This window comes from Marmota monax, unplaced genomic scaffold (genome assembly GCF_021218885.2).
Source record: "Marmota monax isolate L192 unplaced genomic scaffold, Marmota_monax_Labrador192_F-V1.1 WCK01_AAM20220418_F8-fsc00001, whole genome shotgun sequence".
Classification (NCBI taxonomy): Eukaryota; Metazoa; Chordata; class Mammalia; order Rodentia; family Sciuridae; genus Marmota; species Marmota monax.
The window spans coordinates 29,816,929-29,834,659 of record NW_026693777.1 but is presented as its reverse complement, the minus strand read 5'-3'; the positions used below and the strand labels follow the sequence as shown (position 1 = coordinate 29,834,659).

Sequence of the window (17,731 nt, the reverse complement as noted above, 5' to 3'; positions counted from 1 at the left end):
ACTTGAATTAAGCCTTATATTCAATAAACTTAGATTTATTTAACTTAAAAGCATGTTTTCTAGGGTCTAAAATAATTCTTAGGATAAGTGACTCTTAGGATAAGTAATCAAGTACATGATTTAAATAACTAACTTGTTTACATTGTTTAGATTTATAGATCAGGTTAGATCTTCTGCTTAGGTGGAATTGGTTTCTTTTTCTAATCTTGTTTTTAACTTTTAAGACTGATAACTTAAACTTCAAGAATTCTCAGATTTGTATAATAAATATGCAAAAGCTAACTTGCTTTATTCCTAAGCATGTCCTGGGGTTTAATTATATCTGCATTTATACATCTTGCCTTTTTCGGTAACATATTTTAGAGGACATAAGAATTCAAGCCACCTTTATGTGGCTTTATATATATACTTAGAGGAATATTGAGATTTAGAACTGAACATTAGTATCATTTTTACGTTGAGATGTAATTTTAGCAAAAATTACTGCTCAGGTCAGGAATATGATATCTATTCAAGGTAGATATGACCAGGTAGTCAGATCATATCTGTTTTCTTTCCTGTAGCTATTTGGTTAATGTAAAATTAGGGCTTATGCACTACCAATGAGGGCCAGCCCTTTTCTTTTTAGCATTTGGGTAGGCTATTGGTGACGAAGTCTTGCTTTTGCAGTATAACTTGTTTTATGCAGTAAGGGGTGCCTTGAATTAGGGAAACATTTACTTTGTCATGTATTTTATTGTCAAAGCCACAACCTAACATTTTGATATTATTATAGTTCCATATTCTTGATGTATTCCACCACAACATGAGTCTATTAGTAACAGAATAAACAGAATAAAGATGGTCTTAAATCTACAAATGAAGGTGTGAACTACCTTTATTTTTTTTCCATGAAAAGCAAAATACTTTTAATGAATATCAAGTGTTGGTAATAATTGACACCCCGTCCCCCCTTCACATATATATCATTATACAACAAAAAGAAAAACGATAAATACTAAAACGTATCAAAAGTGGGGCTTAGAGTGTAATTCAGTGATAGAGCACATACCTAAGTACAGGAGGCTCTGGGTTGAATCCTTAGCATCACAAACAACCCCTCCCCCAACAAATAAAAAATGATATTTGGGAGGAAAAACATTTCAGTTTCCTCCCAGTAGTATCTTTTCACATGGTTAACAAATGCAAGAATGTGCTTTAAATACTCTAAAATTTTTAGGTACCTCACATTTCCTTTTTAGTTTGAATTGTAGTTGGCAGAGTAATCAAGTACATGATTTAAATAACTAACTTGTTTACATTGTTTAGATTTATAGATCAGGTTAGATCTGAAATGCCATTTGAAAGAGCAAGGGTTTTGTAAATTTAATTTTTTATGAGACTGACTGAGGTTGTTTTTGTTTTTGTCCATTTAGGTTTTATAGGTTCACATTAATAAAAGCACCATGGAGTTTTATGAGTCAACATATTTTATTGTCCTTATTCCGTCAATAGTTATTACTGTAATTTTCCTCTTCTTCTGGCTTTTCATGAAAGAAACATTATATGATGAAGTTCTTGCGAAACAGAAACGAGAACAAAAGCTTATTCCTACAAAAACAGATAAAAAGAAGGCAGAAAAGAAAAAAAACAAAAAGAAAGAAATCCAGAATGGAAACCTCCATGAATCTGATTCAGAAAGTGTACCTCGAGACTTTAAATTATCTGATGCTTTGGCTGTAGAAGATGAGCAAGTTGTACCTGTTCCATTGAATGTGGTTGAAACTTCAAGTAGTGTTAGGGAAAGAAAGAAGAAGGAAAAGAAACAAAAACCTTTACTTGAAGAGCAAGTCATCAAAGAAAGTGATGTATCAAAGGTGCCTGGCAAAAAAGTAGAACCTATCCCAGTTACAAAACAACCCACCCTGCCCTCCGAAGCAACTTCCTCAAAGAAGAAACCAGGGCAGAAGAAGTCAAAAAATGGAAGCGGTATTGTAATATATTTAACTTCATTGCATGTTTGTAGTTAGATGAACCCAAGATTATTCTTTTACTGTGTGTTTGCCTTCATTAACATTAATTGCTATTAGAAATTACTATTGATCATAAAATAACATTTTAAAATTCTTATGGAAAGACCTTTAATGAAAATTTTGTAAATCTGACTTTGTTTTTTTATTAGAATTATCAGGAGTTAGAAATGTTTACATTTATTTTAACCAACTCTTTGTAATCAGTGTGGTAAGAATTAAGGATGAAAAGATTAGTTTTGATCATATGTTAATTATACATACATTTATCATATATCTGTTTTATGCTAGGTATTATACTAGGTACTGGGGCTACAGAGGTGAATAGTGCATTTTCCAGGTAGTCACATGCTAGCTGTAAATACAAACATAAATAGGTTATTATAATTTAAAAAGTTTATTATGCTAATCTAAGTTATGTCTAAACTAATGTAGAAATTCTACGGAAGACCACTTAGAGCAAGTTTTGAAGTTTGAATAAGTGCTAGCTAGGATTTTATTTTATTTTTTTTTGGGGGGGGGTGGATAGGAAGGGGTAAAATAGGGTTATTAATAGGTATGTTCAGTTGTTCATATCCATGGATTCTATATCCTTAGATTCAATCAACTGTGGATTGAAAATATTGGAAAAAAATTGTATCTGTATTGAACACGTACAAACTTTTTTCCTTGCCATAAGAATATTCCCTAAATAATTCAATATTGTAACAATAGTTTATAGCATTTGTATTGTATTAGGTATTCTACATAATCTAGAGAAGATTTAAACCTATATGGGAGAATGTGCATAGGTGATATATTAATACTACGCTGTATTATATAAGGGACTTTAGCTTTTACAGATTTTGGTGTTGGGCAGGGGTTCTTGAACCTATCCGCCAAGGATATCAAGGAATATTGGTTTTATTGGACTTTAAGTATTTGCTTGCTAGCTATGACCAACCATGGTGCTAGAGAAATACTATATCTTTTAGTGAGGGGAGAAGGACATGCAAACCAGTAACAAAATGTGTTTTATGAAGGAGATGTATAGAAGAAATACAGAGGCCAAAGTGATTTATGCAGAGGCCAAAGTTACTTATGGGTAATAGAGGAGGGTTAGTCTTCAGAAAGGAGGCAGTGTTTAGCTGAGTCTTCAGTACTGCAGTCACTTCACTAAGAAATAGTGGTTTTATACCACATTGGCAGAATTATCACAGAGGTAGAAGATATAGTGTACTGTTGAGCTATGAAATACGAGGTAGGGAGCAAAGCTGAAAAGATAGCAGTAACTAGATCATGATGTTTTTTGTATACTGTCCCAGAAGCTGAAACTTTTTAGGGTAGATATTGCTGAAGATTTTTAAGCAGGTTAATTACATGGTCAGATTTATACTTTAGAAAGATCTCTTTGGCAGAGTATGAGGACAGATTTCGTGGGGCAGTTATTTGATGTGGGCAAACTAGTTAAGAGAATTTTTTTTAATTGTAGTAAAATATGTAGAGTATAAATTCTGCCATTTTAACCATTTTTAAGTTTGCAGTTTTGTAGTGTTAAGTAGATTCACATTTTGTACCTTTCCAACGTTAACATGTAAGCTGTGATAGAAGAAATAGAAAATAGAGAGGTATACAAAGAAAGAATGATGTGACCAAATACATTATATGTGTTGGCAGATAAAGGAGAAGACAGGATCAAAGCTGATATCCAAGTTCTGAGTTAGCCCAGGGTAGGCAAACTGTAACTGTAGGTTGAATATGGTCCTCTTCCTATTTTGTTGTGGTCTATGAGTCAAGAGTAGTTTTTACATTTTTTTCCTTTTGTGATGCTGGGACTTGAACCCAGGGCCTCATGTGTGTTAGGTAAGTACTCTACCACTGAAGCTACCAGTCTTAGGTTTTACATTTTAAATGGTAGGGAAAAAAAAAAAACAAAAGAACAGTCAAAAGAGAAATGTAGAAATTATGAGTCAAATACTAGTGTTCATACAGTTTTGTTTGTTTTTTTGACACAGCCATTTATTCACTTACATACATCTTTGACTAGCTTTCATGCTGTGATGGCAGACTTGAATACTTGTGACAGAATCTGAATGAACTGCTGTAACACCTAAAGTGTTTACTATCTGGCCCTTGACAGAAAAAATTTTCCATCCTCTCATGGGTACATGGTTATTAGCACTAAGATAGGGAATGTTGGAGACGTGGGGTGTGAATGGAAAGGAGAATGCTTTTAGTTTGTGGTTCAAGTGCAAATGTTGGCTAGTTAATGTTGGCGTGTAAGTGAGGGTAAGGCTTTACAATACATTCAGAAGGCTTGAGCTTGAAGGTAATAGTTGAAGTCATCGGTATAGATAAAATCATCAGGGGAAGTGTTTAAATTGAAAGTATTGAGAAGCAGTTCACAAAGGAGACTGTAAAGGAATATTATGAGTGGAATAATAATTTTGGGTGCTTTAGGAGAGAATTTTTTTAATTGTAGTAAAATATGTAGAGTATAAATTCTGCCATTTTAACCATTTTTAAGTTTGCAGTTTTGTAGTGTTAAGTAGATTCACATTTTGTGTCATCACCACCAGTCATCTTCTAGAAGTCTTTCTTCTTCTCTAGCTGAGGCTCCTTACTTTGCCCACTCTGGAAGCTGCCATTGTACCGTCTATGAGTCTTTAGAAAGCTCAGGTTATTGGAAAGTTGTCTTTTTGTGATAGGGTTATTTCACTTAGTATAATGGAAAGGAATTGTAAGAAAAGGTGAAGACATTAGAATGAAATGTTAAAGAGTAATCAAAGAAGGACTAACGGTTTTTATATGTAGAGTATGGCATTTGGGACACTGCGTACTTCAGTTAATCCTTTCATGGAATGGAAGAACTAAAAACCAGGGTGCAATTTGTTGGAAAATGATTGGAAGAAAAAGAAGTATATACTATTTTGTCAATATGGAAGGGAATGTGTGTAGGAGGCTGGTAGTTACAGTGGTGGAGAAGGATTTTATATTTTAAAATGAGAGACCTGACTGTGCCACAGGCTGTTAGGGAATGGTGCTAGAATAGGGTGTACAAGAAGAGGCAAGTACATTAAAGAGCTGATGTAGTGGAGTAAAAATGCTGGAATGAAAATTAATGGTGAGAGCATTAAAATTGTTATTGCATTTAAGATTTTGGTGGTGAAGCTTTCTAGAAATTATTCATTAATGATTGCATTGTCTGTGATGTGGTCATTGTTTGCTGTGATAATTTTTAAAATTTTTTTCTGTTTGATAAAGATGATCAGGACAAAAAGGTGGAAACTCTCATGGCACCATCAAAAAAGCAAGAAGTATTACCCTTCCATCAAGAGACTAAACAAGAAAGTGGATCAGGAAAAAAGAAGGCTTCATCAAAGAAGCAGAAGACAGAAAATGGTAAAAATATGTAGATATATATTTTATAAAGTATGCTAATTCTAGAGAAGTACGTCAGGACAGGGACCCTGAAGACCTCATGCTCTTTATCCCAGTATATTATATGCTATAACAAATGTAATTCTAATACAAGTCTGAAATTCTCTGGCCTCATGGCTTTGCAATGCTTGGATAGATGGGCCTATTACAAGTTTATGATGAAAAATTTATCTGAAATTTAAAAAGTGAAGTATTTGTAAATGTTCTCATTCTTGGTTTTGAAAAATAATAGCATATAAACTATAGACAAAAAATATTCCTGAAATATTGCTGTGTTTTTGTACTTTTTAATATCACTTAAGATAATGGTTGAGGACATTTGTTAGTTCTGGCATTACCTTGTGTTCCCTATTTCCTAAACAAAATTTGGTGTATATATGGAAAGGATAAAATTAAAAGTGATAGAGCAATCTTAAGGTTTCTGAAAATTTCAGGGAAAACTTGGCTATTAAATGTGTATAGATTAAACAACAGGAATTGCCAAATAATATTAGGCTGTGGTATCAACTAGTACTAGAAAATAGTAAATTTGGAATGGAAGAGATGAAATTCTATTTGCATTAAAATTATGACATCTCAAATAACAGGTAAAAGAGAAATATTACCTAAATATATTTGATAAAATTAAACATGATCAATTTTAAATAAAAAAAGGAATTACATGTGTATGAAAGATTTTTTTTTTATTTTTCCCCCAGAGGAAGGAATATAAACATTTCTATCTGGGTGTGGAAATTTGTATCTCTAACTATTAGATGTCAGGCTAAATAATTAAACTCTTATTCCTCACATTAAATAAGAACAAAATAAGGAGGCTTCCTTCCTTCATTTTTAATGTTATTCTGGAAGTTTTGGGCAAGTGTTGTTAAGATGTACTATGGAAATCAGAAACATAGCTATTAGAATTAAGAAGCTATGTGCAAGGAACAATGACAATGAGTTTTGAACTTAACATGTGAAAGGAATTTAATTAAAATTATCAGTTGCAATAAGAATTCAGTAAATTATTAGCATAAATAAAATTTAGTAGTTTTTCATGAGCACTAATTAAATGAGAATAGATAAGAATCTAAGTTAAAAAAGACAAATGAGAACTAAGAGTGTGTAAAAAATATTAGATACTTTTGGAGGTATGTCCATTTTAGAATATTTATGTGTTCTATAAAACAAGACTATTTTATTGTAAGTATGTTGATTGATGCAATTAATGTTTTACTTATGATTTTAAACCAAATTGAGCTAATATTAAAGATTTGAAAACAAATAAGATTTATCATTAGATTTAAGTGTGTTTCCATGTTGTTTAATCATTGTTTTTTTTTTTTTAAAACCCAAAATAATTATGATTTTATTGAACTTAAATTACAGTCTTGGTAGATGAACCCCCTATTCATGCAACTACTTATATTCCTTTGATGGATAATGCTAACTCAAATCTTGTGGTAGATAAGAGAGAAGTTATTGATCTGATTAAATCTGACCAAGTAGAAGGAATCCAGAAATCTGGGACAAAAAAGTTGAAGATTGAAACTGACAAAGGTAATATCCACACTGTCAATAATTAGTTACATTGTACTGTTATATTTTTGAGTCATCATGGAGTCAAGTTCATATTCTCATAGAATCAGTGCATTGCAAAAGACTAATAGAACTCCTGTTGGTAGTCTCTAGTCTGTCCTTCCCAGTGTTGTAGGCCTGGACACTGGAATTTGACTTGCTCAACATTCCACAGCTATTTTGCTATATGGTGACCTATTCCCTGCTACTATTACCTTCTGTGAGATATTGAGGCTAATTTATTTATTTATTTTTAAATATTTTGGTTTTAGTTGTGGTTAGACACAATACCTTTATTTTATTTATTTTTATGTGGTGCTGAGGATCGAACTCAGCTCCTCACACATGCTAGTTGAGTTCTCTACCACTGAGCCACAACCCTAGCCCTGAGGCTAATTTATAACTGCCTTTTTTCTTTTTTTCAAATAGATTATTTTTTAGAGCAGTTTTAGGTTCACAGCAAAACTGAGTAGAAAGTAGAGTTTCTGTGTTCTCCCTTCACCCCACACATGCTCACAACCACTCTTTAAAAGTTGCAGTGTGATTTCAGCAACAGAAAGAGAGGCAACACTTCCAAACTCATTCTATGAGACCAGTATCACCCTGATTCCAAAACCAGGCAGAGACACATTAAGAAAAAGAAAACTTCAGACCAGTATCTCTAATGAACATAGGTGCAAAAATTCTCAATAAAATTCTGGCAAATCGAATACAAAAACATATCAAAAAGATCGTGCACCATAATCAAGTGGTATTCATCCTAGGGCTGCAAGGTTGGTTCAACATATGGAAATCAATAAATGTAATTCATCACATCAGTAGACTCAAAGATAAGAATCATATGATCATCTCAGTAGATGCAGAAAAAGCATTTGACAAAATACAGCACCACTTTATGTTCAAAACACTAGAAAAATTAGGGATAACAGGAACATATCTCAACATCATAAAGGCTGTCTATGTTAAGCTCCAGGCCAACATCTGTTTTTCTAAATGGAGAAAAATTGAAGGTATTCCCTCTAAAAACTGGAACAAGACAGGGATGCCCTCTTTCATCACTTCTGTTTAACAGTTCTTGAAACACTGGCCAGAGCAATTGAAGAAAGAAATTAAAGGGATACACATAGGAAAAGAAGAACTCAAATTGGCATTATTTGCTGATGATATGATTCTATACCTAGAAGACTCTAAAAGTTCGCCAGAAAACTTCTAAAACTAGTAAATGAATTTAGCAAATTAGCAGGATATAAAATCAACACCCATAAATCAAAGGCATTTCTGTATGTCAGTGACAGATCCTCAGAAAGGGAACGAGGAAAACTACCCCATTTACAATATCCTCAAAAAAAAAAAAAAAATAACAACAACTTGGGAATCAACTAAACAGGTGAAAGATCTAGATAATGAAAATTACAGAACCCTCAAGAAAGAAGTCAAAGAAGACCTTAGAAGATGGAAAGGTCTACCTTGCTCTTGGATAGGTAGAATTAAAATTATCAAAATGACCATACTTCCAAAAGCACTATACAGATTTAATGCAATTTCGATCAAAATCCCGATGACATTCCTCATAGAAATAAAAAAAGCAATCATGAAATTCATCTGGAAAAATAAGAGACCCAGAATAGCTAAAGCAATCCTTAGCAGGAAGAGTGACACAGATGGCATCACTCTACCAGACCTTAAACTGTACTACAGAGCAATAGTAACAAAAACAGCATGGTATTGGCACCAAAACAGACTGATAGACCAATGGTACAGAATAGAGGACACAGAAACCAACCCACAAAATTACAATTATATTAGACAAAGGTGCCAAGAACATGCATTGGAGAAAAGATAGCCTCTTCAACAAATGGTGCTAGGAAAACTGGAAATCCATATGCAACAAAATAAAATTAAACCCCTCTCTTCCACCACGCACAAAACTCAAAATGGATCAAGGACTTAGGAATAAAACTAAAGACTCTGGTCTAATAGAAGAAAAAGTAGGTCCTAATCTCGATCATGTGGGGTGAGGCCCCAACTTCCTTAATAAGACTCCTTGGCGCAAGAATTAAAATCAAGAATCAATAAATGGGATAGACTCAAACTAAAAAGTTTCTTCTCAGCAAAAGAAACAATCTGTGAGGTGAATGAGTGCATCCTGGGAGCAAATCTTTACCCCTCACACATCAGATAGAGCACTAATCTTTAGGGGTGTATAAAGAACTCAAAAAGCTAAACACCAAAAAAACAAATAACCCAATCAACAAATGGGCCAAGGACCCGAAGAGACACTTCTCAGAAGATGATGTACAATCAATCAACAGATACACGAAAAAATGTTCATCATCACTAGCAATTAGAGAAATGCAAACCACTCTAAGATTTCATCTCACTCCTGTCAGAATGGCAGGTATTATGAAGACAACAATAAGTGTTGGCGAGGATGTGGGGAAAAAGGTACACTCCTACACTGCTGGTGGGACTGCAAATTGGTGCAGCCAATCTGAAAAGCAATATGGAGATTTCTTGGAAAATTGGGAATGGAACCAACATTTGACCCAGCTATCCCTTTCCTCAGTCTGTACCCAAAGGACTTAAAAACAGCATACTACAAGGACACACCCACATCAATGTTTATAGCAGCAATAGCTAAATTGTGGAACCAACCTAGATGCCCTTCATTAGATGAATGGATAAAAAAAAGTGGCATATATACACTGGATGCCCTTCAGTAGATGAATGGATTAAAAAAAGTGGCATATATACACAATGGAATATTACTCAGCAATAAAAGAGAATAAAATTATGGCATTTGCAGGTTAATGGATGGAGTTAGAGAATTGATAATGCTAAGTGAAGTTAGCCAATCCCATATAACCTAATGTTGAATGTGTTCCTTGATATCAGGAGGCTGATTCATAGTGGGATAGGGAGAGGGAGCATGGGAGGAATAGACGAACTCTAGATAGGGCAGAGAGGTTGGAAGGGAAGGGAGGGGGCATGGGGTTATAAATGATGGTGGAATGTGATGATCATTGTTATCCAAAGTACATGTATGAAGACATGAATTGGTGTGAATATACTTTGTATGTAACCAGAGATATGAAAAATTGAGCTCTCTATGTGTAATAAGAATTGTAATAAGAATTGTAATTGAAAAAAGATAAAATTATCAAGGAAAGAATAAATTTTACCCTGGAGAACAGAGACAAAACAAGGATTTTGAGGAGTGAGGGTAGAAGTGGAGAACTGGAAAAAAGAAATAAGCATAATTAAAAAGAGTTGCAACCTCCATGTGAAAAAAACCCAACATAATGGGAGACTAAGGCTAAGGTTTTGTACCATTCTATTGATCCTGATTTATGTTCATCATCTATGTTTAAATACTTAACTGGACAAGAAGAATAATGCATTCAAGTTGCAGATAAACTCTGGAAGTAATCTCTAAAGTATTTTTTGGGGGTAGTACTACAATTGGGTTTAAGAAGATATAGTCAGTTTTTTACATTGTACTTCATTAAAACCATAGTTTTCATTCACCTGAAAAATGAAATTGTTATATAAACACAATTCTGTCACTCAGAAAAGTGATCTATAATGGTGTTATTAAAAAAAAGAAAAGAAAAAAAGTTGCAGTGTGACTGAAGTATTAAAAGCCCTAGACTCCTTTGGGAGTAATGGGTGGTAGTTTCTTCAAGAAGGGGAAGTTGGTGCCTAACATGGGAGCCCTGGGAGAATTAGGATGGTGAAATAAAGGAGGCATGGATTTTTCTTATGTCAGGATTCCATGTATATATTTGATCTTTGTTGAATCAGATTTTACTTTTATAATTTGGAATTTATTTTCTTAGTATTTTTAATGTTAAATGAAGATATTATGAATATATGTAATATAGATACTAGCGTCTAGTAGATGCTTAAATGATTTTTTAAAAAGGCATGCTATCATTTTTAGAGTAAATTCTTAGTTAATGTAATCATTCCATAGTATAGATGATAAAACAACCACCCCACCCCCCTTTTAAGCATTTACTGTTATTTAACGTATAAATTACTTACTGGGTCAGGAATTTTTGATATTTACCTTTGTTGAAGTTATTACTTTGTCTTCTAAATGCCGATTCCCCCCCCTTTTTTTTTAATTAAGAAAATGCTGAAGTGAAATTTAAAGATTTTCTTCTGTCATTGAAGACTATGATGTTTTCTGAAGATGAGGCCCTTTGTGTTGTAGACTTGCTGAAAGAAAAGTCTGGTGTGTTACAGGATGCTTTAAAGAAGGTAAGTGTGTTTTTTGATTATGGGCATATTTATGAGCAGTAATTTGAAGTTCACTCAGCAATACTTCATCCAGAGTAATTAATTATTTTCTACTTCCATTCTTTTTTTTTTTTTTCCATCCACATTTTTTTTTGTGGTGCTGGCGATTGAACCAAGGGCCTGTGCATATGAGGCAAGCACTCTACAAATTGAGCTATATCCCCAGCCCCTCTACTTCCATTCTTAATACCTTAAGCCACATGGTCACATCTAAAACTTTTGGAATATCTTCAGAAATTATTTCATAGATTTATGTTAATCAGTCCACTTATTTAGTAGTATCATCTGATGCTTTGACAAAAAGTCAGTTGCTTAAAATAAGCAAGGTGATTTTAATGGCTTTAAAGTCCTTTGGCACTTGTCTAAGCTGTGCAGTGCTTTGCTCTGTCTAGACGTATTAAAGTTAGGGTTAAATGATTTTTGGACAGCATGTATGGAGGGTTTTTGTGATTGAAGAGTGTATTCAAAGAAATCTGGGGGCTTTTGTTATTTGCAGTATGCATGTTTGTGTGTAGGTAATATTTCCCTTCAAGAATAAGTTATTTGCATGGTAGAATTACTGCTATGGCTGATAATTAAAACCTTATGGAGTTAACATTATTTTTTACAGGTTACACTTATCATAATATTATGTGTAGTATGTCATACTGGTAAAAGTTTTCAAGTGTTAACTTACATGAGATAAGATCATATAGTGTCTGGTATTCAATTAGATGATTGACTAAACTCTCTCTTCTGAAAACATGTGTTCACACACATGTACACCCTCCTTGCCAGTTTACCTGCTTTAAAACCTTGAGTGGTTTAATTTTTTTCTTAAAATAAGGACCACATTTCTTAAAATGTAATCTGAGTCATCACCTCTCTCCTGATTATCTACAGTAGTATACAAATGATGTTTCTGTTTTTCCTTTTAGCCCTCTATTTTTCCCATATAACTGCAAGGTGACCTTTAAGAGGTAAATCAGGTTACTTCTGTAAAAACCCTTTGGTGCTTTTCTCTTTGCACTTAGAGCATAGTCCTACTTACTTAACTACTTTTCTCTAAAGCCTCATCTAATGACATTTTCCCTGTCCATTTTATCTACACAAGGTCTTTTTTGCTTCTTCTAGAATACCACATTTTTTTTTAAATTCTGTCTTTCCCCCTTCCCCAGTTTCTTCTCGTGCTTAATTCCTCTTTCAAGTCTCCACCTTAGTATCATTTTCTTATATAAGCATAACCTGTCTTTGCAGTGTAAATTGTTCTCTCTGTTCTTTGCTCTCATAACTATCTGGATGTTTTTTGTCATAGCTTTAGCAGTCTGTTCATTCTTTCAAGTATCTATTAACAGTGCTTTTTGTGTCTCTGGCAGTTACACTGTAGCATGCTGGTTAGACCGTCTGCATGTAGTGATAGCAATGGTTCAGAGTAAGCAGGTGTTTGAGGGCAGTCAGTAAATGTGTTAACTCTAGGTGACTTTGACTACAAAAGCCAGATTTTTTTTTTTTTTAATGAAGAACTTTCTTGATATTCTTGACTGAAGAATTTGTTCTTTGATATACTGTATTATAATTGGTAAGTACCTATCTGAAGAGTTCTTAGTTATTTGTGGGGATTGGGAAAAGCTTTTAGCAGTAGAAAGCTTCCAGGTTAAGTTACTACATTATTCCCTAGCTATTTAAAATTATGCTTTTTAAAATTAAAAACAGTGCTTTAAGAGTTTCTCTTTTGATTAATGTTGTTGCTGGTGACTTATGGGCATAAGAGTAGTTATTTTATTGTCTGAGACAGCTTTGAACTCTAAAGATTGAATGATAAATCAGTCTACCCTTGATTTGTATTTTTGGTAGGTCTAGAAAGAAGTTTGTGAAAGACAGCATTTAATATAGGGAAGGTGTTTTGAAGTGTTCACATTATCTCTTCTTCTTTGGAGCTGTTTGGCCTTAGATTAAAATCTTGCCTGGTTTCTTAGAAAGTGGTTTTGTTCTCTACTGTTCTCTGCTCTTATAGGCCTCCTATATTTGAGAAAGTCTAGGTAAGTTTAATTTCTCCCTTTTCCTATCATGGAAGCTAAGTTGGGTCAGAATTTTTAAGATTTCCGAGTCCTGGAGGTAAATGGATCTTTACACGTAATTGAGAGCAGTTCAGAGCAAAGGGAATGGTAAGTACAGAGGCACAGGCATAGACCAGACGGAAGTTAGAGGACTTGCAGTGATGAATGTAGGGTTGATGACTGTTTTCTTATTTGGGTAATGGAATACATGTGGCAACAATGGCGTTTGTGAGTAGTTTATAGAGGAAGAGAGAGTTAAGGATTGTGGAATTTTAGAAAGTTGTTAGGCATTCCATGTGCCATTTAGGTGGACACAATTATTTCATAACTAAGTATCTATTTTTCTGAAGTTGAAGAAAGATTGCAGTTAGAGTGATTTGAAACAATTCACTACTACTAGTTGTACACATGGATGGCCGAAGTGATGAAAGCTGAAGAAGGAACCCTGAGAAACACTGGTGTTTAAAGGGCAAGGGAAGTCACAACAAAGAATACTGAAGAGGAGGAGTGGGAGAAACACTTCTGAGATGGTGGAATCTTAGAAGCTTAGGGAGAGTAAGAGAGTTCAGGGTGAGAGTGACATGCTTTAGAGAAACCAAAGAAGATAAAGATTGAAAAACTGGGTTTGGTATCCTTAAGGAAAGTGTTTTCATCTTAGTATTAGACTATGTAACTGACAAATGAATGGGAAAGATGACAGTGTGTGTGTCTACTCTTAGTAGCCTTAGCTGGGAAGGGAAAAGCAGAGTAAAAACTAGAAGGGTTGCAGAATTGGAGAGAAGATAATATTTTATGTGTGACATGTGTCCTTGTGTTTATGTTGCAGTACACTTAAATTTTACATGTAGAGTGTAGGTTAAGATCCTGGGCTATGGAGTCAAGTTTTCTTGAATTCAAATCTGGGCTCTGTCACTTTGGACTTTATGATTTTGGATAAGTTAATGCCTCTATTTCCTCATCTCTAAAATGGTAATGATAATCAGGCATTTGGAATTAAATGAGGTAATGCACATTAGTTGCTTGTTTCTAGCATATAGTAACTGCTCAAAAATTGTTAGTGTGATTACTAGTAAGAAAAATTTGATTATTATTTTCAGCATTGATATTTAAATATACTTGCTTCAATTATATGAATTTTTAACTTTAAACTATTAACAGAGATTTGGCCCCATGCTGTATAACAGAAGGTACTTCTGTATACTAATTTTTCCCTAAAATTCTCTTGTCCTTCCTTCTCAATTTTTGTTAATTATTATAGCATTTCCATTTGTTGGATACTTAATAATATTTAACATCTACTCTATGATTATAATTTCCATGCTTGTTTTAGTCTTAATTCTGTAGATAAATGATAGCTAAAAAATACCAGTTATTTTGTTATACCTTCTTTATTCTTCTCTAGATTGGCTAAAGTTGTTTTTTTCTGGAGTTTCTTTAAAAAGGACTCATGGCAACTGCATATCCAAAATTTTATCAACTTAAGATGCTTCTTTGTTGTCTCTGTGTTTGATAGTTTGGGTGGGGTATGACATTCCTGGATTTCACTCTTTTGAAAATTTTTAATGGATTTGTTATTTTACTGTTTTCTATATTCATATTTCCAGGTATAGATCTGAGGCTGCCCTGAATTTTGGCATCTTTTCATGTATTTTTGTCAAACTGCACTTGTAAAATAAAAACATTCTTTGGGTAATAAACAGCATTTGTTTATTGGACTTCCTCACTGCTATGCTATATAAACATCAGGGGATTCAGTTTCTTTGAATCAGTAATTTTACTATAATATGTCTTGGCATGGACCCATCTGTCATTTTTCTCTCCAGTCCAGCTTACCTTTCTAGTCATTAAATTCAAGCCAGCCATTATTACTGGGAAGATTTCTATGTTACTGAAATAACTGAAATCATTTGTGTCAGTTAAGCACATGGTCTCCTTTGCTTGTTTTAGTCCTTTAAAAAATAAAACACCATATTATCTTTGACCATTTTCAATGGAATGTCCATTTCTGTTTGTTGTTTTAATTTAATGATTGCTTGGATGTTGTTACTTCCACTGTGAGTTTTACCAGCTTTGTTCCATCTCATTTTGTGATTTTATTCTTTTCTCTGAGCTCCTTTTTGTGAGCTCTGCTCACTAGTACTCCTTTTCCAAGAGAGATGCTCTCCTTGGATCTTCTCTCTGTTGGATATTGATAGTTGTGAACAGTAAAAACTAGTTGGTGTTCTCCTTCGGGCTGTATGTACAAATAAGTCCTTTTGCCCTGGTTCTTCCTAGACACGGACTTTGGGTCTTACTGTAGAGTCACTTTCCATTCTTCCTCACTGGCTGTTGGCTTCTTTAGTAAAGTTTGTGTGATTTCTTCTTCATTTTTTCTTCTTGAGACTGCCTTATAAGAAAGTTCCTGCATTGAAACTTTTCGCTTTTTCTCATGTCAAATGCCCGATTATTGTTTTTAACCTTTCTGGATATGTCTGTTAAATTGAGAGAACTAGGTACCTCAGTAGCCTTGGGCGTATTAGACTGGGTTGTTAAGCACCTGTGTTTGACCTTCACTATTTTTGTCAGTCTTTCATAGTATTATGTTTTGAGATTACAGATGACTGTTTCATTGGTAGTAGATAGCATTTTGTTTTCCTAATCTCTTTTGATCTTCTAGAAAGAAAATGATGGGATCTTGCTATTTTTGACTCAAGGTTTAAAACTAGAAGCTCTGTAATTCTTTGTAAAAATTTGTTTTTTTATTGGTACATACCTGCTGAAATATTGAGGATATATAATGTTACAGTGACTTTTCTGAATTTTATTTCACTGGCCAGTTTTATATATATGTAATATATAGAGCTCTTTATTGGCTGAAGAACACTTGATATCACATACTTCATTTTCACATACTTCATCAGTCCATGTTCACTATTACTCATTTTGTATTGATTTCTCAATTGTAGTCAAGTAAAGGAGAATTGGCTGCACTTCTGCATCAGCTCCAGGAAAAGGACAAGTTGCTTGCTGCTATAAAAGAAGATGCTGCTGCTACAAAGGATCGGTGTAAGCAGTTAACCCAGGTGAAGACATTCTTATGTTCAAGGGATGTATTTCTTGAATCAAAAGCAATGGAAGGTTTAAAAATTGTCTATACTTCCTGATTTAATTATTTGTGTAATGAATGTATTCCCCCCCCCCCCCAATCTTCTTTTAGAGTTTTGGAAAAGAGGTGTCTTCACTCTTTTATGATATAACCTATAGTTGAATTATTAATTTAAAATAACAGTATTGGATATTCTAATTTTAGAATAGCAGCAGTATTCTGTTCAGAAGAATGGGAATTTGTTTTAATTCGATCTGACCTAGGTCTATTCTCTGTAAAGGCACGAAACTTGATCTTTATAAAAATCCAGTTTGTGGGGGTAAATATGAAGCTTTTATATAGGTGATTTACTTATGGAGGTGGTTGTGATAAATTTCTATAATTTTTAATCATGTTCTTCAAATTTTAATCTGATGGAGGTGGTTGTGATAAATTTCTATAATTTTTAATCATGTTCTTCAAATTTTAATCTGAGAGGAAAAAGAAAGCAAAACAAACCTTTAAAATGTAGACTGAGAACAGAATTTAAACTCTTAGAGAAAAGTAGATCCTTATCCTTCTGAAGTGCTTGTCTCTCCTTCGGTTACTAAATGCAAAAGAGTAAATGAGCTTGTTCATGACCCTGTTAACCTAGCTACTTAACAACATCAAAGGAAAGAATGGCCTTATTTGAATGTAAATCCTAAATGTGATTTTTGAAGTAAATAAAAACATGGGTGGAAACACCTGCTTAAACACCAATTTTATAAACAGTGAAATCACCTTTTTAAAATTTGATTTGGAAGGATGATAAAATTTCTGACTTTTACTTTTCCTTTTTCACATTTCTGTTCTACCATATAGACATGCCCTTCTTTCCTCCTCTGGGAGAGAGACTTCTTTTTTAACTGTTGTAGGGCTTGCTCCCTCTCCCCCCCCCCCCCAACTTGGCCTTTTCCTGTATCCTAAAAGAGAACTGGTACTTGCAGATAACTGTTTTTCCTTATAATCAGATTACAGTGCAGGAATTATTTTAGATTCATGGTCTTTAAACTTGTTTTCTTTTTGTTATAGTCTTATAATTCCTTTTTAACAATTTCTGTTTTGATTTATTCTAGGAAATGATGACAGAGAAAGAAAGAAGCAGCGTAGTTATAGCAAGGATGAAAGATCGGATTGGAACATTAGAAAAGGAACATAATGTATTTCAGAACAAAATGCATGTCAGTTATCAAGAGACTCAACAGATGCAGATGAAGGTATAGTGTCATTCTTTGAAAATAAGATGAGGGGCTGGAGTTGTGACTCAGTAATAGAGCACTTGCCTGGCTTATGTGAGG

At 33.7% G+C, this 17,731-nt stretch overlaps 1 protein-coding gene across 11 annotated transcripts in view; it reads left to right on the top strand.

The window, feature by feature from the left end:
* Positions 1-17,731, top strand: part of Ktn1 (kinectin 1) — a 115,722-nt gene that overhangs the window by 33,158 nt on the left and 64,833 nt on the right. For 10 of the 11 annotated variants that reach the window (XM_046460960.2, XM_046460968.2, XM_058584641.1 and 7 more), the window contains exons 3-8: positions 1,416-1,968; positions 5,253-5,390; positions 6,798-6,968; positions 11,122-11,252; positions 16,273-16,389; positions 17,510-17,650. In XM_046460960.2, coding sequence (XP_046316916.1) covers positions 1,446-1,968; positions 5,253-5,390; positions 6,798-6,968; positions 11,122-11,252; positions 16,273-16,389; positions 17,510-17,650 — 1,221 coding nt within the window. In that variant the 5' untranslated portion in view covers positions 1,416-1,445. The remainder of the gene's footprint in view (positions 1-1,415; positions 1,969-5,252; positions 5,391-6,797; positions 6,969-11,121; positions 11,253-16,272; positions 16,390-17,509; positions 17,651-17,731) is intronic. The other variant, XM_046460962.2, reaches the window with a different exon arrangement.